The following is a 19,786-nucleotide window of genomic DNA, read 5'->3' as shown; positions in this document are numbered from 1 at the left end:
TCAAATTACACAGAATTCATTTCTGTGCTTTTAATGTTTAATATATGGACACTCAATGTTTGTTACAAACTTGCTAGAGGTCTCGGCAATGCAGCATGTAAAGATAGTGGAGAGAGACTTATTTGTCCTTCTTAACAAGTTCTGGAGTTTTGAGTAGAAGATAGAGGAGCAATTTCTTTGACGGAAGCAGTCTTCATGATCCAGCCCCTGGAATGAATCAGGAGATTCCAAGCAATGAACTTCCTTTCCCGCAGCTGATCTCCTGTATTATTTACAACACTTTAAAGGCTGCAAGAAAGCCAGTTTGCTATATTTTCTTACAAGTATATTGCTAGTTTTAATTTTAAAGTTCTGTTTTTAAAGCTTTTGTTGCTTGTTGTGAAAAATGAGGACATTTTACAAGACGTGAATCAAAATATGTATTTTAGAAAGTGAAAGATTATAGGGCATACAAATTAGCTGTAAATCTACTTTAAAATGTGCTTTGCTTTTATTCAGGGAAGGTCTTTGGCAGGAGTTTCTTAGAAATACAAACCCTGTGATAATCTATGCTGCTACTACTGCTCCCTCATCTTCACCATCTTTACATACAAAGTGCAGCCTTTTTTTTTTTTCTTTCTGCACACAAAATTTGTGCTTCATCCTGACTTAAGCAGCTGAGTAGTGGACATGTGGCCTGATCTAGTTTTTCAATGACCTTTCATAGTGCTGTTACTTAGAAGCATGTTACGCATCAGATTCCAGTCTAATGAAGAGTCTGGTCTGTCACTAGCAACATTATTAACCCTAATTTCTAATCAGCATCTCTAATAATTTTAGTAACTGCATTCAGTCATTGATGTAACTTCCACAGTTGCTTCAGCATTCATTGCCGTCCTCATCTGGGGTGCCTAGTGAGTGGTGCATGTAAGAGTGCCGGTTCAACTGGTTTTGAATTGGTGAGGCCTTACATTTGCTCCTGAAACTGTACTGCTAATAGCTTTTAATTACAGGCAGTTAACTGTGAAACAGCAGCAACTTCTTGACAGATGTACACAGCTGAAGGTAACTTTAGGCTCTGTACCTGCCTTGGACATTTGTGATAATACGTCTTTTCCATTTGTTTCATTACTCTCTTGAAAACTAGGACAGTTGATTTTTAAACACATTCAGGTTTACTTACAAAATTCACTATAATAAAGTTTTGCATTTATTTCACTTGTTTGTTTACACAAAGTTGCAAATTTGCTGTTAAAAATTGAAGTAGATTTTATCAGTGAGGGAAGCTTTTTAATTGGAAGACATGTAGCTAAAATAGTCAATCTGGCTAAATCCTGTTTTTAGGGAAGGTAGTGAGACATCTGATCTCTGGAATCTAAAAGCTTTTAACAATTCAAGAAGAATACCTTGGCTGAAGATTTTTTGACACCCATCTTGCCTTGCACACAGTGTTAATTAGATAATAAGAAAATAAAATCTATATGCTCCAGAAAGGGCAGGCTGATTTTATTGAGGTAGGAAGAACTGTTTTGTATAAAGATTTTCTTTGGATGAGAACAACTGGAAGGCAGAGGGCTCTTGCATTATAGAAATAAATATTTCTGCTTAGCTACAACTCACTATATATGTTGGGGACTACAAATACTGAGTAATGCCAGGAAAATACAAGTACTACAGCAACCTAACTGTGTAGAAGTAGTTGGACTGAAGTGATGAGACTAATGCAGATCTCTTTCTAGCAGCCAAATCCCGTGGAACAGCGTTACATGGAGCTCCTTGCGTTACGTGATGATTATATAAGGAGACTTGAAGAGCTGCAGATCACAAATAATTCTAAGATCTCCAATTCATCAACCTCATCAGCATCTCCCTCACAAATGATGTCCCAAGTACAAACACATTTTTGAAGAAAATATTGGCTTCGTTCTATACTGTAATAGCAAGTGGTGCTTAACATAGATCTATAGCATAAACAGGAATATTTTAATGCCTTACATTAGACTGTCCTAACACAAGTTACTTTAGCATGTCTTCATTTGAGGAGGACTCAAAACAAACTCTTCAATTACGTGCCTTTCAGAACCTGTGGACTGGGAACATTATTAATCAACTTCTAGTTATGGAGGACTTTAAGAGTTATTTTAGAAAGTCTGGTACAATTGGAATTAAACTGATATTATTGTTTTCATAAGAATGCTTTAATTTATTACATTGTAGGTCATGTTTCTGTAAGGAAATTCATGCTCAGTCTTACATGTTGTGAAAAAACACATTAATGACGATAGGAATATTCACATTGTGTAAAATTAGGTATGTGTGTATTCCTGTTAGGAATACATTTGTGGAGTTTGAGATAAAAATAAATTCTATTGTGAGATTTCAGAGAGAAGTGTTGAAATTTTCTGGTTACCTCAGAATCCCAAATTTCCCCTTTTTGAAATAAATAAAAATGTGGAAGGGATTTCACTGATACACTTCTAATGAAAAAGTTCAAATAGCTCAGTAGATATCAAAATAAAAGAAAAAAATCTATTTTTTATTCTAAATAGGTGGGTTTTTTTAAAACAAATTACAATTGTACTAGATTCTAAGAAGTCCTGTCTTGGCTAACTGTTCAGCACTAAAGTATATTACAAATATTGTTAGCAGTGTTTGTTCTTTGGATTAATACCGAATAAAATGGTTCATAAAGAAGGTTTATATAATTAAAAACAGACCCACAGACACATCATTTAAGTATCCAGCAATAGCCATAGTATTAAAGCTTGTGTTTGTCTTCTAAAAGTAAGTGTGCCTGTTTAAAGGAGCTTTTATACCAAAGTAGGGAAAAAAATCAGTTACAAATACTGTTGAAAACTTGTACATTTATAGTTTACTGTTTAATTTAACTTTTTTTTTCAACAAATATATTTTTAAGTATTTAAGGGACTTCAGTGTACAAGATTTGCCTATAGTGTGTGCACTTCCATTGAACCTTCCAGTGAATCCTGGCTTCAAGCCTTCATTTCAGAGGCTTCCAGTAAACCTTTAATTTGTACCTTTCAGGTATTTTTTTTAATAGTTGCAAGCATTTCTTACGACAGCACAAACCTTGCTACTTGATATTTAATTAAAATTTTGCATATTCTCAGAAGTTTAATGGTATTCGGGCGATCCAGGAAATAAATACTGCAATTCCAGACTCTGTAGAGGAGACTATCTAATATTGATATTTCAAAGGAGATATTTTGATGCTTGAGGCTTCTGTCATTGTAAATTATTGTATATGTGGTGAGTTTTGATCTACACGATATAATAGGATTATATATAAATTGTTTTGTGTAAGTATATATAATATAGTTTATTAGAAATTCTGCAAGTTTATAAAGTGTAAATATTTTGCATATGAAAACTAAATTTAAAGCTATAGTTCCATAAAGTAAGTTTAGAGGACATCTGAATATTTTTAGAACAGTATTTTTTCAAAGGAATAAAAGTGTACCGCCTCTTGATTTAATTCAGTATATACACTGAATTGCACTATTATTTTCAGGGAAGCTCAGAGCATATGGCACGTGTGTGTTTTAAATAGACATGATTCATATATGACTTGGTTTTGTCCTCTAAACTTCATTCTCCCATCAATGTTCTTCGGTATGTATTTCCAGAATAACAATGTCCCAAAATCTTGACTTAAGGTAACTCTTGGCTGGTTAAGATGCATTACATCAGATAAATGAAGAAGGATACTCGATTGTTGATGGTATAACTTGCATTTTGAAAGCTATGCATACTACTCTGGTATATTTGCCTTCTACTTACTTGTGGTTTATAAAAAAAAAAAAAAGCTATTTTTATTAGAAATTTGAAGTTTCTGTATTTGAGTTGAACATATTGGTGACATCTCTGAGCAGTGTGAAGAAGTTCAGAAAATCTAATGGTTTTTACTATGTAAACACTACGTGATAAACTATTGCATTTGGGAAAGTAATATAATGGAAGGGTTCTTTTTGCACTTAATTCATTACATATATACATACCAATCTTCATTACTGGTTTGGTCAAATTTCAGTCTTTGAAGCTTGTTGACATGTCTCTGTGTGGGCTTGGCTTTTTTCCAAGTCAACAGATAAAATTAAACCCAGTATCTTATTTTTATATGGCAATATTAGGCAAACACAGGGATGTGTTCAAAGTAGTCATTTTCCAGAAAGTGTCCAATTAAAGTTGCAAATGTAGGCACACAAACAGATTAGTGTGAATGGAAGACTTTTCCCCTTTCTGCCCAGGTGGGTGGCCTGGGCTGTCACCCTGGGGTGCAGGCACTGGCCTGAACAGGACATCTCCCTGTCACAGCTGCCACCGCTGCTCCACCAAACCTGGGGATGCTTCTGAAGTGGTGAGCAGGAAGGTTCCAGGCACCCGTGTGTTTTCCAGGAGGGGTAACAAAGCAGGGCTGGGGTGTGAGTGGCAGCAGCTGTAGGTGCCCGATACCCAGTACAAAATGTCCATCTCGGAACGCTCTTTTGGTTTTCTTTGTTCCCTATTCTTACTTCCGTGGGCCTGAGAAGATAACCTAGTTTTTGTGCTGGGCTTCAGTTACTTACTTAAAAAGTTTTATCTGTTGAATTGCTGCCTTGACTTGCTTCTGCATTTCCTCCCCCAGCATCACTGCTATGGGCATGCCCTAGGAACGGTTTGCCTACTGCCTCCTTCTCTTGCATCATAGCTCTGCCTTGCATTCAGCCCTTTGGGGATTTTGTCCCGCAGTGAGCATTTTGTGCCCTGCTTGAGAAAACAGGTTTTTATAACTGACCGGAGCCCCAGGGCCGGCCACCCTCCTTGGGCACCGCCGGGAGCCTGCGGGGTGCAGTGAGCGCCCGGCGGCCGCCTGCCCTGTGCCTGTCTGAAGGGAAAACGAGCTAATAAAGGCGTCTGGTGTAAACCACCGCCTCTGACAGGCCTTTCCGTGGGACCCCGGAGGTGTCGGCGCCTTTCTGTGACGGCCGAGGCCGCCTCCGTGCCCCCGGGGCCCGCAGGCCCTGCCCGCCCCGCCGAGCCCTGCGGAGGGCGGCAGCGGCCGGGCCTTCCCCCGCCGCGTGGGGCCGCTGCCCGCCCTCGCGGCGGCGCGGAGGCCTGTGGGTAAGCCCCGCCGCCAGGTGACAGCTCTCGGCCGCCGCCGGGGCCCGAGCGGGCCGGGCTGAGGCGGCAGGGCCGGGCCGGGGGCGGGGGGCCGCGCCGCGGAGGGGCGGGAGGCCGCCATCCCGGCGGGCGCAGCGAGTCCCGCAGGCGGCCGGAAACATGGAGCGGGCGGCCGCGGCGGCCGGGCCGGCGGTGGAGGGCGGCGGTGTGAGCAGGCGAGCCGTGCGGGCGGGGGGCGCCGCGGCGGCGGGGGCAGGGTCGCGTCAGGCCAGCACGGAGACTCTGGACAGGTGAGCGGGGCGGGCGAGGGGGCTCCGCCGGTTCCCGCGCTCGGCGGGAGCGCCGCGGCCTGCCCTCCCCGCGGGGCCGGGCGGCGGGAGGGGGCGGCGGGCACCCCCGGCGGCGGGAGCGGGGCCCGCCGGGCTGCAATCCGGGAGCTGATTGCCGCGTAACCGCGCCGGCTGGCGACAGATTTTCCTCGGCGAGGGAACCGACCGTCGCCCAAGTTTCCTGCTTGCGGTTCGGTGCTTCTCATCGCTCGCGTCAGCGGCCCGGCGAGGGCTGGGGCTGCCGGCGGGGCACCGCGCCGCGCTCCTCGGCAGCGCCAAGCCTCTCGGCAAACTCCAGTGAGGCTGCGCTCGGAATTTAAGTCTTTATTCCCGTGGGGGTTTTGGAGGCTTTTTTGTTTTGTTTCCCTGCAAGCCTGGGTGTCGCCTGCCGGGGTGTGCCTGCCCCACCGCCGCTGTGCTCTGGGGCAGCCTCGGGCCGAGCCGGGGTGCGGGAGCTGGAGGCCCGGCCCTGGCGCATCCCGCTCGCCGGCCCTGGCACAGGAATCCTTTCCTGCAGAAGTTTCCAGCTGGAGGCAGACCTCGGAGTGGAATTTACAAATCTTTAGAGAAGGAGTAGATGCTAATGGAAGTTTCGTCCGGAAGAAAAAGAAAGAAAAAAGACTGTTTAATCAGTGCCAGGTTCTGGTCTCCTGATTCTCCCTCTTTCCTGTTAGGAGAAACCTGGCAGTTTACATAGTTCTGCTGAAGGTGGAAGTCAAACATCTGTTTTTTATCACTAAAGCTTACATTTTGTATTCCTTATTAATGCTCTTTCTTATCTTAATGTCTTGTCTTTTTTCTCATCTTGTTCTGCCCTGGAAAAGTTATGATGTCCATTGTCATATAGTTTATGAATTTGCCAGTACAATTGTACCAGGCTACACTAATGTGCATAACCTCAGATGAGACAGAACGCAGAGGCATGTAGTGCTGTGTGTCCTGCTTGTCAGCTGGTGATAAGTCACATTGGTAATATCAGCATCGTGCAGTACAGAGATACATCTCGAGATGCTGATCGTAGGAGATGGGCCTCCATTCAGATGTTTTCCTCGCTGCTAACTTTGTTGATATAGCGATTCCTAGTGAAGATAAGCTATAGAAAAATAAATACTTTTCTTAATTAACAAGTAAATGCTTATTTGGAAACAAACTTTGGCAAACCCTAAGGAGATACGCTAGAAATCAGAAAGATGTGAGAGAAGGAGAAATAAATGAGATTCAGAAAAGGATTACTGCAGGGTTTAGCTCATGTACCCTTTTGCAAAACTTAAGTGAAAACTTCTGCTAAGTGAATCTGGACACAAGTTCAGCACTAATTTGAGAGTTATCTTCATTGTTCGGGCAGGAATAACATAGATGTGTTTTAGTTGCAAAATGATGTTTTGTGATCTAGTACTGTGTAGAATTTTGCAAGTGGGGAGAAAGGTACTGAAACCTATCAGAAAAGTTCTGAAAGAGCTTTCATTTCAGGTACAAAGTTCTTGCATACATCTGCACCTTATATCTACCTGTACTAGCAGAGTCGGTGTAAAGAAAGGCCTCTAATTAAGTCATAATTTTCCATCTTATGCCATCCCACCCTTGTAATGTCCAAGTTATGGTGCACCTGTTGGGTGCGGGGTATGTATATATAGTCATTAACGTCAATATTATGGGATGCTTACAGAATTCAAAGCTAGTTTGTGAATGAATTTTTAAAAATAATTTAAGATTTTGTTCCTGTATTTAACTTCTGAATAGGCATTAAATGCGTAGAAGAGCCCAACTAAACCATCTGAAGAAATGGCAGTTATCTAAGGCATCAATTGCGCCTGCTGTGGCACCCAGGGAACAGTTCCCTCTGGCATTCCCAGTCTTTTGTCAGACACCACACGTTCTGAGGCAGACCTAGGGCACTTCAGAGTAGCTGGCAACAAACTGTAATTGCTTCTCGCTCTCAATACTACATTATTTGTAACCAGCACTAGTGAAGTGGCCGTACATCAGCCGGGATTTGGTGCAAGTCTACTGTTCAGATGCTTTGCCTTTAGGGTTCTTATAAACACCCCACACTGCAGAGTTCCTTGCTGTGGTGTGGGAAGGACCATCCTGAAGATTATTCAGTGATTATTTTATGAATAGGGAAAAAATACGGCTAACTAGAAGTTACCCTTTAGAAAACATGTGTTTTCTTAATTTAATATTAATATAGAATACAAGACTAGCACAGTTTAAATTTTTAAATTCTAGCATAGAGTAATTAAAGTTTGATTACTGAATAATCAGGAAGTAATAAGGAAAGTGTAAGGCGTCTTGTTACTTGACCAAATTCATTCCATGGATGGCTTTAAGAAAAAAAATGCACTGGATAAGGAAATGAGCATTTTTGTAAGTTTCTAGGGCTGTGAGCTTTTTTTAAGCTACCAGCAGCTCTACACCTCTGATAAGATCTAGTAAATTTCTTTTCCCTAAGTTGGTCAGCAAAATAGTTGCATTCTTCCACAAAACAAGCTAGTTTTTATGATGTTAGTGATCATTTATGGTCTTTTTTTCTGGATGTGCTCAGTTGCTAAGCTATTCTCAATATACATTTTGAATTACATGTAAAGAATTTGCATTGTTCTGTTTTTGTAGCCCAACTGGATCCCATGTGGAATGGTGTAAACAGCTGATAGCTGCAACCATTTCTAGTCAGATTTCAGGGTCTGTCCCATCAGAAGGTGTGTCCAGAGACTACAGGGTAAGTGACTTGATGAATGCATTGATTTGTTTAAGGTAAAAGAGTGAATGATCGGGAAAGTCCTTGCTGCCTTGATTATCAGGTGCTAAGTACTTAAGTGATCGCTGAATGTTTTGGGACTAGAAGCATCTCATTATGCGTAGAAGTCTCTTGAATCTGCTTTGTGTTTTCCTCTATATTTAGAATAGTGGCATTGAAGTCTACAGAATAAAAATTAAGAGGTGAAAGGAAAGCTAAAAGTCAATGTAGTCAATGTTTTGAATCAGATGCCAAAAGTGAGTTCTCTTTTCTTTTGATTGCTACATTAAAAAAAATTGGTAAAGTAGATTAATAGTTACAGGTTGAAATTGTTTCATGCGTTTGTCAGAGTACAGAATTGAGCTCCAGATTTCACAAAAAATAAATGCATGTGTCTTTGTTGCCATGCAAAGAACACAAGTGACTATCATTTTTCATGGGGTTCACCAGAAACAGAGAATTTAACGTCAGACAAACAACAAAAATCACCTTTTTCGTTCCCTCCCAGCAACATTTTTGTCACTAAGGTAATGATTGCACAGTATAATTTACTTGATAGGCTCCTTTGTGCTTTTTGCATTTATTCTTTCATGCCCATTTGCCATTTCCTATATGCAGCCAGCCAACTCAGCTATCAAGAGTGCAGCATATGCAGTTTTCCTTCTCTTACAAATTGACAGAAGTCACCTGTGTTTCAAGTCCCTTTAAGAAACCCAGGCTGCTGCTACCTAGATCTTTTTTTCTTCCTAGATATGAAACAGTTTCATGGTCTTCATGTAGAATGGCCAAAAGAAGATTTTATCTTTTTAATCTAGATTGTAAAGTATTTTCTAATATGTTCTGTGATTGAAAGGTTTGTTGTCCAGAAACAGTTTATTTTAGGTTCTGCGACAGCAGGTAAGATTCAGCCCAAGCCTGAAGATGAATCCACAAAATGTTTTTGACCGTAGTCTACTTAAAAATTCACCTCACAGAATTCCACACTATTGGCACAGTCAGCAGCTTATACTCATAAAAAAGTATAGCTCTTCCGTACTGTGGCAGCAGAATTGCAAATGCTTACCTCAGGTCAAGGCTAACATCTTTGATAAAACATTGTGGGAAACCTTGCATTACAGCTGTCGATGTTGTGTTTGCCCTGTAGATCAAGGACTTCATTTTAGTAAAATCCAAGTGTAAGCTTGGTGTTCAATTTATCTCTGAGTTAGAACGCATTCCTCTGGAGTAAAGAGCACATTTTAACTCTAAATAACCGCCTTCTCTTTACCAAAGTCATCTTGAATATTATTTAACAGGCATTAGTCTTTTAAGGCCTAATTAAAATCCTACTTCATTCTCTGCTTTATAGAAATGAAAGAAAAAAGTTTAAGCCTGGTGGTATTCAGAATTTTTTGTGTATAAATTGTATTTGGCATCATTGCATTGCTGTGATTTGAAATCCCATGTTTGTGTATAACATCATGGAATTTTTAATCCTAGAATATCTTTAGTTACATTCAGGACCAGTATCTTGTGAAGTGGTGTCTATGCTTTAGGAGAGGGTGTCCTTTGCACTTAGCTTCTGCAGAATTCCATCGGTGCGATTATTTGCTTAGTCAGTACCACTAACGGGCTGAGTTTATTCATTATTACTATGGAATTCACATGTAAAAAGGTAATGCCCATTTATAACTCAGTCTTTGAGACATCTTTCCCTTTTGATGCATGCTGATCAGTTTTGTGGGTCTTTGTTACCTTTGGTTACCTCGAATTGCTGCATTTAGAGACTGTCTTACAACTACCCAGAAACTTCAGGTAGGGCCGTGTGCGTGTGTTCTTCTGGAACTGGTCAGGCAGTTCTGTTGCTTTCTGCTGGATTTACCTGGAGCTCACTGCTTTATTCTTTTTTCCATCCTTTTAATGTTTCATTCTATATGTTTGCAAAAACAGGTAAATATATCAATTCTTGTACCTAATGGTATTAGTCATGTTACTCTCTGTAACTTACCTTACCAGAATGTAGTTTAGGGAAGGGGGGAATCAAATGGTAGCAAAGGGGCTGCAGATGAAATAAATGGTCAAAACTGGAGCTCGCTAAACCCTACAGCAACATCATCTCACTCTGAGTTTGAACTCTGCTGTGTATTGTCTTCTCTGACATACTCTCTGCCTGGAGAGTATTCTTGAATGAATATAAACGAAAATTGCTTAGGTTATAGTAGCTGAGTATAGACACCTTCAGAAATAAGTTGAGAAGAGTTGTTCTTGTTTTGCCATGTAAATCTAAAAGATATGGTGGTTACACTTCATGGGTGTTATTGCAGGCTTATTGTTCCACCTGGAAGGATTGCCAGGCTCTTTCTTCTCTTTTCACAATAGCACATTGTAAGGATAAAAGGGTGATCAGGAATGAATGTTTCACAAGAGTTTGGCATTTGTTACATGCTAAAATGAAGGAGTTAGATTGCTCTTAGACCAAAACAATTCTGCAAATGAGAGCTGCCAGATCTGCATAGTTTTGTTTTGTTCTTTCAAAATCTGGCTATAATTAAAATGTTTGGAAGTAGAGTTCTTCGGAAAATCTGATGAAGTAAGATATAATATCTTTAACAAATCAAATCATGTGTATTTTGTTGGATAACATTTTATATTTTAACTGACAGGTGTACAGGAGGCCTGTTGTTATACGGGTAAGATTACCTTTGGCTAGCAGTAAAACGGCCTCCTACCTGTTTGTCATTTGTGCTGTGTGAGATCTTGGTGTGTCAAGCATTCTTCTTTACTTCATTAATGGTTTTTATGAACCAGTCAGACCATTTTGCTATGCAGTGCAACAGCTTCTTTGCCATAGAAATGCTTTATATACATTACAATGTTTTTGTGAGCAATAAAAGTCAGTGTGTAAGGAGCAGTATTTTTAAATTATGTTATGAATGTGCAATACTAACTTCAGTTTTATTACATTAATTTTGACAAAATGGATGCTTGCAACTGAGGCTTACATGCTTTGGACTACAGAGTACTGTATTAGCAGCTCTAACGTGTTATCTGTGCTAAAGAATATTAGTGATAAAAGCGGTACATCTTTGTCTATCCTATCTAAATAAGATACCAGTTCATGCTTGCCTTTGTACATGTTTTACCTTAATTGTTACCACCCTGTAATAGGACTGAAAGTTAGATTTGAAGTTAAGACACTAGTGCAATGACCTGCATCTTTTTAATGATAATTTCGAGACTAGGTCTTGCCCATTGTTCATTGGAGATATAAAAAGGACGTGCTTTGTTTTCTTGTCCCTCTCTCTTAGTAACATTTATGGAGTGAGAAATGATCTGGATAGTGTTCTGACATCGTTCATGAAATGTGTCTAACACTTCTATTCAGACAAAGACCTCTTGTTCAGCCTCAAACCAGGAGATGAAGTCTGAATGATTTCTTTTTCTCATCTGTTGTTTACGTATTTGAAAATGATGTGTTTATTCCAATCATACAAATCCACAACTTGATGATTTATTTATTTTTTAATAGATAGCTCTTGAAATAATTGGTCGGGGTTGAGTAACAAAAATTGTTTTCATTTGGTTTTTCATAGTTCTGTGTAAAGTCTTTGATCTTTGAATGATCTGCTGTGCCTCTCTCTCCTGTGTTTATTTAAAATCTTTTGGTGTATTTGCTGGTTGTCCTTCTGGTTTTCTTCCCAGAGATCACAATATCTACTTTGCTTTAGTTTCAGAAACAACATTTTTATGGTCTGAAATTTAAGTAATTTCTATTTAGAATTTCACCAATACGTAAATGTTAGGAGTCCTTTATAATTTTAAAGGATTTTTTAAAATTAATTATAACTTTTTAAACTCTTGTAGAGTTCAAATTATATCTAAGTCCTTCTTCAAAGTTTTTTTGAGAGATCTGTAGAAATGTTGTAGAAAGGAAAACTGACTTTAGCAAACATTTGTAAATTTAGACTGAGGCTGGTTTAACAGTCTATCAAGTGAGAAGTTCGATATGTGAATGGGGAATAATAGACTGCCATGAACACAACTTCTCTGCAGTTAATAAAGAAAGAAGACGGGAGAACACTTTTGGCTAGACGTATTAAAACAGTTACTTCGTATGACCTATGGCAATTGTACTTCTCTCTGGAGTGCATAGGAACCTTCTGTTTATTAAAGAGATTTAATTAATATTCAGGATTTGCTGCCAATATTATGCAGAAATAAATTAACATAGAGATGTGAATTGTTTGCAGATTTTGCTGTGAGGAGTTATTTTAGGTTCTGTAAAGTTACTGGCTAGGTTTCCAGCAACAATTGTTGAAAAGGAAGTTGCTGGAGAAATGTGTGAAACCATAGAACTGAAAAGTTCAATTAAAAAGTTTTACACAGTAAAGCATTTTTTAGGTTGTCTAGATACTTCTATTTTATGTCGACCTATTTTTTCTGTGGAAGATTGCATGAGTTGTCCCCTAATGCTGCCATTGCAAGCTGTACTCAATTTCTTCTATTGATAAGCATGTGGCATACTTCAAATTCATTTTTCTTCACTATAAGGTTGTTTGTCTTAGAAGACAGTACATACTTTTATGTTCTTATCTACCAGCACTTACTCTTTTGTGAAAAAGGGAGTAAATTTTTCATTTTGTGTTGTACCAAATAACAATAAAAGGATAGTGCTAATCCTTGGATAGCTTGGATTCCTTTCTGTGGAATGTAGTTTGTACCAGAAATGGAAGATTTTGTATAGCTAAACTGAAGTTAAAGTATGTGCTGTCTTTTTAAGGAAAGAAATAAAAAGGGAAACGAAAAAGAAAAGGTTCTGTCCTTTCACCTCTTGTCTGCATGTTTTTTCCTGTTACTTCTCTCTTGCCCTACTGCTGCCTCATGCAATGCAGGAGATTCAGGATGGACACAATGGCTATCATTCTGAAGCAGAACCTGATCAGGTGGCAAGTTTTTACTCATCTTTTATTTTTTAACTGTGTAGCAAGGTACTACATATTAGTACTTGTACAGTACATACAAATCTTATATTCCTCAGGCAAGAGAATCCACCGAAGGTATTTCATGTGTTAACTGGTTATTTGCTAGGTAGGGGTTTTGTGTACTGTCATGTAGTCTAAAAGGTGGTACTGCATGTAAGCAGAACACATTGTCCTCCTAAGTTTGTAAGTATTGGCTAATTCTCTACACATCATCTTCTGTGATGGGGTGCTAAATATAAAATTCTGTTAGTTTCCAAGAAAACATAAAGCCACAGATCAGTTTAAATATTTCTAGAATTTATTAATGAGGGCTTAGAGTAGTTTGTTTGGAGGCAGGCAGATCCTACCAATTATTTGTATGTGGATCAGAGCTGTCATACAAGGGAAGAGTTATTTGTTTACTGTAACATAGCCCATAATATTTATTCTCACTTCAGGATGTAAAAAATTGAAACCATAATATCTTATCATTTTGACCTGAGAGAGATCACTTTCTCACATGGTCCTTAAAATCCCACAGACCCTTTTATTCTTAATTAAAATCTTAGTACATTGTAGATCTTAGCTGCTAGTGAAGGACCCAAAGGATCAATCTTGTATCATTCAGGAATCAAGCCAGTTACCTCAATGAAAATTTATGGAACTAGCCCTTATTTTAAAATAGCTAATTGTTCTTCTGTATTTCATTATTACTTCATTCTCAATCTGACCTTCTGGATCCAAAATTCCTATAATGGACCTCTTCCATATCCTGTGCCACTCTCAGGAGGGTATTGATTAAAACAGAGCATTGTGAGGTGCTTCTGACTTCTTGCTATCAAAAATACAAAGTTAAAATGTTAAAACTTCTGCCATATAATTCTCTCAGGTGAAAATACTCAAATATTAAATAAACAACATTAAGAATATTAAAAAAAATAATATGAGCTTTGAAGTGTTCTCAAGTATATAAAATACCAAAAATAATACCTGCATTTAGCAAAAGACTAACAAATTGTTAATTGCAAATCTGGGCTGATCTTACTCATATATTTGTATGCTATGTGTAGCTAGCATGTGAAACTAATTGTTGCATAAATGCTTTGTTACTAACATGTTACTAACACGTACGTCTGTGTAATATTTATAATACCAAATTTTGTGTTGTGTTTTTGTTTTTACCATGGTACTGTTTAATACAGTTGTGCCTTGTAAAAAAAGATACACTTCTTGTGTTCGAGTTATCTGGTAGTAAAAGCACTTTGCATCAAAATGTATCGATGTGGTACAGCTGGAAAGTGAGATTTACTCATGGGTTTGGATTTCTGCCAGGCACTGCGGGATGGAAACAAACTAGCCCAGATGGAAGAGGCTCCACTTCTTCCTGGAGAATCAATCAAAGTTATTGGTAAGCATACTATCGAGTACTACACTGAATACTATTAAAGCACTTGTTTATTTATTTAAAAACAGAATATTATTTCCTTTTGACTTTTGTTGTTTTTATGTAATGCCAGTTTAGATTAGCTGATCTCATGTGGATTTCTTTTCTTTGTCTTGTAAATCCAAATGTAGGAAAGAGAAATCATGTCCAGAGGATGACTTGCTTCATATAGATAAATACATTTTTCAAGAGCTAATATATTCCACATAGGTGTACTGTTGTATTTCTGCTTGGGCATGCCAAGGATACTTCATAGATTCAAAAGCTTCCAAATTGTAGTAGCAAAGAAGATTAAGAACTGGAAACTAAGTTTTCCATAACTTCATGAGATTTATTTCGCTTTGGCCTGTGACAGCAAGCACTGCATTAGCAGCACAGTACTTGGCTAGAAAAGAATACTAGCTCTTTCAAATAAAAGTGAAAATGAAGATAGGGGCATATAGCTGAATTACTTGGAGGTCAGTTGCATATACATGCAGTGATTCTCCCATTTGGCTGCTCTTCTGTGAGCTGAGTGTGGGTGCTTTACGCTGCAGGGCAGGGAGCAGAGCTGCCTGCAGCTAAATACCAGCAGGATGCTTTGTTACCTGCCTGCCCTTACTGCAGCCCATGCTAGCTGAGCTCAGCCGCAGTTGCTCAGTAGTTGCTGAGCAGCAGTGGGACTGAGGAGTTTGATTGTTTTCATTGTTGAGATAAAGACAGCTCTTTCAGTTCTGACAGCGGTAGGCTTTCCTGTCGAGGTCACGCAGCAAAATCTTACGGAACTGCATAAATCTTACAGTTTTTAAATGGCAATAGATTTTTATGGAACAAATGTCTATAATAGTAAAACAAAGCTTTAATTGGTCTGTTTTCCAGCTAAAGATGTTATGTATATCTGTCCATTTATGGGAGCAGTCAGTGGTACACTAACTGTGACGGACTTCAGAATGTATATCAAAAGTGTTGAAAGGGTAAGACTTCGCTATCTATCTGCATATTGTTTCAGGTGGGAATGATGCTGAAGTAGATTTCAGAAAGTGACAGTTTTGGTGTAAGTGAAGTATGTTTCACAGCAGTCTATTAAACAGGAATTGTACTTGACTCTTATGAAACGTACATGAATAATACCACTTTGTGTTCCTCCTAATGTAACAAAATTCATTTGTTTTATATACAAATTTCAGGATCCACCTTTTGTTATTGATGTTCCCCTTGGAGTCATAAGTAGAGTTGAAAAAATTGGAGTACAGAGCCATGGAGACAACTCCTGTGGTTTAGAAATAGTTTGCAAGGTATGGCATGGTAGAAATTTACTCATATTGAAGTATTTTCATTTCATTTTTCTGTAAGGGGAATCTGCATGCACATGTGCTGTTTTTCTGTCTGATCAGTTCCCTGTATTTGAACACTACTTCTTATACGTAATATATTTCAATTCCTCTTATGATACTTGTAGCCTTAAACACTTCTGCCTTTTGTCTCAGGAGTGAATTCAAAGGAAGAGTGGCTATTTTTATATCTAGCAACTCTGATGATGATCCTAGTCATATAATGCTAACACTTACAGAACTCGGTTCTAACATGGGTTAGGTGGTATCAGTGACTTAGTGCTACATATATGCCTTCAATCAAATGTCTTATAACTGCTTTTTATTTATTTATCATAGTGTAACTTATTTTTGACAGGATATGAGAAATTTGCGGCTGGCCTATAAACAGGAAGAGCAGAACAGACTGGAGATTTTTGAAAACCTTGTAACACGTGCATTTCCTGTTTCTAATGATCTGGTAAGTCTTAAGATGTAGAGAAGGCTGTCACTGGCTCTCCTTGTTTTTTGGAAAGTGTAGGTGGGGAAATACAAGGGCTGTATAACAAACATTGAAATATTGATTCATAAAATCTGTTACAGAGCAGGCAAGATACTCTGACCCTGTTTCCTTTTTGCATTAATTTGTAGAACATTACACTATCGCCTGCTATTGGTGAAGGTAGTTAATTTGTACATAACCTTGAGATCTAGATTTGCCTAACATGACTGATAAAAAATGTGTATCTATTGACTCTTATTTTCTGCGTTAGGTAATTCAGTCTGGAAGTTTTGTCTAAACAACAAATAGGTACAATTAGTCTTATTATTACTTAGTTGCAGAATGCTATTTCATTTGCATGTGTGGGTAAGGAACTGGTTGGGAGGTAGGAGAAAAATTTCCTTATCCTGGCTTTGCCATTGATGCATTGTATGATCACAGCCAATTAACTTCAGCTCGCTCTGAGCATTTCCTATCTTGATTTTGTTAATTCCATAGCATGTACTTGAAGGAGGAAACAGTCTTTCATTTTCTTCCTAGCACAGTGTTGGTCAGTCTTGACTGAAGGTTTTATGTCTGTTGTTAGAGTTTTAGAAGTGTTACATTTGAAATATTAGAAGGTTTGCTGTTTTGGAGCTTATTGTGCGTACAACCCATCACAGTAATTTATGCCTTTGCTTTGTTGCCTTTAGCCTCTTTTTGCATTCAGCTATAAAGAAAAATTTGCTGTTAATGGCTGGAAAGTGTATGATCCAATGGCAGAATATAAGAGGCAGGTAAGTTATAGAAGTATACTTGGTGCATTATTTTTTTCTCCATCTCCCCCAAAGCCATTTAAACAGGAGAAAAATATTAAAACTCAAGATTTTCAGCTCTAGCTACGTACAGAGACTGTCTAGATCTCGTGTTTAGATAACAAAATGCAAGTGGCCTGATTTTGAGAGTGTTGACTACTTACTAAAATTGTTGGAGATAGCAGGTGCTGAGTACTTGAGCAAACTGGTCTACCTTAACATTCATTCTTAAATCCACATTTTTGCCAAGTGCTGTTTCTAGAAAGTACAAGCTTTATAAAAATTTTGTTTTGAATAAGCAGCATTAAACAGAAGGGTAACCATAGTTTGTCATAAATCTACAGTTTCCTAGTTGCAAAAATATTTTTATTTCATTGTATGATCACTTTTTACCTATGTAGCCTATTCAAATGGTTATTTTGCATATCATTTTTAAAGATAATAAGCAGGAACGATTTCCAGTATTTTGACTACGGTTCCATATGAAGACCTAAAGTTTATAGCTTATTTAAAAGAAAAATGTGGGCATACTTTTTTTTTTTAAAGTACATAGCATATAAAATTTTCATTGCCCCAGACTCAGATGTGTAAAGGTCTGACCTGAAAAATACAAAAATGTTTTGCTTTCATACAGGGCTTGCCCAATGAGAGTTGGAAAATATCCAAAATTAACAGCACCTATGAGCTTTGTGATACATACCCTGCTATTCTTGTTGTGCCAACCAGTGTAAAGGATGATGACCTCTCAAAAGTGGCAGCGTTTAGAGCAAAAGGCAGAGTTCCAGTAAGTGAAACTTTTACAAGTAGATGTAAGTGCCCTAAAAATTTGTAGCTTATGAGAAATTAGCACAGTTCTTTTAGGCTTCTTTTTTTCAGTAAGTGGGCCAGCTTCCTTCCTGAAAGGGGTGGGAGGGGTGGTGGTGTCGTGTGGGGGGAAGGGGAAGGCAAAGAAAGAAGAATTAGGCTTGATGTGTTTAGAACTGAAGAGAGCAACTTAAATGTAAGTCTTAACTACTTGGTTATTTTGCCATGTAATTAATTTTTGTTTGGAGTTAACACTTGCAAGCCACAATGATATTTGATGCTAATTCACATATTAGCTTGCGTTCTGATTCTAATTTGGTGTGGAATGTGTTACAGCCATAGCAGTTTTCTTGAGAATAGACAAGTTTTGCAGGTAGCATAAGAACCCCCCCTTTAAGCATGTTAGGTGGTGACAGTTTCCATGCTCTAGATCTGCTTAGCAATGTAGTTTAGAGTTCTGTGGACTTCCACATGAAAGCAGTTTTTCTTCCTTCACTTTTTTTCCTAATTAGTAAGATGCAGCAGCAGGCTTAATTTTTCTTAGAAGTAAAAGCCAAGATGTTTAGAGTCACTTCGTATTTCAAGCGTAGATTTGGGATGACCAGTGCTAGTGTGCTGTCAGTATGGTTTTGCATCAGCTTGTCCTTAAATTTGCATTTGTTGATTTGCCAGGAAATATCATGTAGGCAATGCAGTTGTCTAATTGTACCCTGACCTGCTGCTTTTATAGTAGTATGGTAAGCTAAAATAATTTTATTTTATTCCAGGTGTTATCCTGGATTCATCCTGAGAGCCAAGCAACAATAACACGATGCAGTCAGCCATCGGTAGGCCCAAATGATAAGCGCTGCAAAGAAGATGAAAAATATTTGCAGACAATAATGGATGCCAATGCTCAGTCACATAAACTTATCATCTTTGATGCCAGACAGAATAGTGTTGCAGATACAAACAAGGTAGGTTGGTATCATAACTAGCATTGGTAGTTCTAGCTTTATTACAATTACATTACAATTACAAATTGAGTAAGAGATGAAGATGAGGGGAACTTGATGTTGAAAAGAGAGAAAACAGGGTCTCTAAAGAGGTCATGGGAACGAAAGCAAGTTGCTTGTAGCGTTTTGGAAAGGCTGGCAGGAGCTGAGGGCAGCATGAAGACATAGCTGAGAAATGAGATGCAGTAAAGCCCACAGAAGACCAAAGGTTTCGGTAGTAAAAAGGAGAAGGTATGTGGATGTATTATCAAATGTAGCCTATTACAATTAGAATTTCTTTCACCTAAAATAAAACCCCTAGTGCATCTTAGAAAAACAAAAGCCAAAAATATTATTTTATTACTGCCAAAATAATCCTTTCTCTCAGAAAACTCTGCAACCTGAACAAAACAATGCTCAACCTTATACTGAAGTCCTATACATTGTTCTTTTCTTTGTCTGTTTTTACTTTTTGAATGACAGGCAAAAGGTGGAGGATATGAAAGCGAAAGTGCCTACCCAAATGCAGAGCTGGTCTTTCTGGAAATTCATAATATACATGTAATGAGAGAATCCCTGCGTAAACTTAAAGAAATAGTTTATCCTACTATTGATGAGACTCGGTGGTTATCAAATGTGGATTCCACACATTGGCTGGAATATATAAGGGTAAAATACTTTTGATATGAAAAATCAATTGTTTTTCTGAACCGTGTTTTTAACTTGCATTTCTGAAAATATTACTAAAATAGTGTCTAGATTTAAGCATGTTGCTTTGATCAGGATAATCATGTAAGAAAGCTTAGTTTTTAAATGGTTGCTCAGAACATAGCACTTTAAGCATTCCATAACAACTTGTATTTCCAGATTTAT

General features: G+C 38.4%; 2 protein-coding genes across 7 annotated transcripts in view; both read left to right on the top strand.

Moving 5' to 3' along the window:
• Window positions 1–4,007, top strand: part of MTM1 (myotubularin 1) — a 48,724-nt gene extending 44,717 nt beyond the window's left edge. For 2 of the 3 annotated variants that reach the window (XM_037408218.1, XM_037408220.1), the window contains one exon: window positions 1,719–4,007. In XM_037408218.1, the coding sequence (XP_037264115.1) occupies window positions 1,719–1,886 (168 nt within the window). In that variant the 3' untranslated portion in view covers window positions 1,887–4,007. The remainder of the gene's footprint in view (window positions 1–1,718) is intronic. The other variant, XM_037408219.1, reaches the window with a different exon arrangement.
• A 1,169-nt stretch (window positions 4,008–5,176) lies between these two features.
• MTMR1 (myotubularin related protein 1) overlaps window positions 5,177–19,786 on the top strand; it is a 39,116-nt gene continuing 24,506 nt past the window's right edge. The window contains exons 1-12 of one of the 4 annotated variants that reach the window (XM_037408214.1): window positions 5,177–5,390; window positions 8,043–8,148; window positions 10,809–10,835; window positions 13,038–13,088; window positions 14,439–14,514; window positions 15,409–15,503; window positions 15,717–15,824; window positions 16,219–16,320; window positions 17,034–17,117; window positions 17,770–17,919; window positions 18,707–18,895; window positions 19,397–19,582. In XM_037408214.1, coding sequence (XP_037264111.1) covers window positions 5,260–5,390; window positions 8,043–8,148; window positions 10,809–10,835; window positions 13,038–13,088; window positions 14,439–14,514; window positions 15,409–15,503; window positions 15,717–15,824; window positions 16,219–16,320; window positions 17,034–17,117; window positions 17,770–17,919; window positions 18,707–18,895; window positions 19,397–19,582 — 1,305 coding nt within the window. In that variant the 5' untranslated portion in view covers window positions 5,177–5,259. The remainder of the gene's footprint in view (window positions 5,391–8,042; window positions 8,149–10,808; window positions 10,836–13,037; window positions 13,089–14,438; window positions 14,515–15,408; window positions 15,504–15,716; window positions 15,825–16,218; window positions 16,321–17,033; window positions 17,118–17,769; window positions 17,920–18,706; window positions 18,896–19,396; window positions 19,583–19,786) is intronic. The other 3 variants (XM_037408215.1, XM_037408216.1, XM_037408217.1) reach the window with 3 other exon arrangements.

Source organism: Falco rusticolus, chromosome 14, assembly GCF_015220075.1.
Source record: "Falco rusticolus isolate bFalRus1 chromosome 14, bFalRus1.pri, whole genome shotgun sequence".
Classification (NCBI taxonomy): Eukaryota; Metazoa; Chordata; class Aves; order Falconiformes; family Falconidae; genus Falco; species Falco rusticolus.
This window is presented reverse-complemented; position numbering and strand designations above follow the sequence as displayed.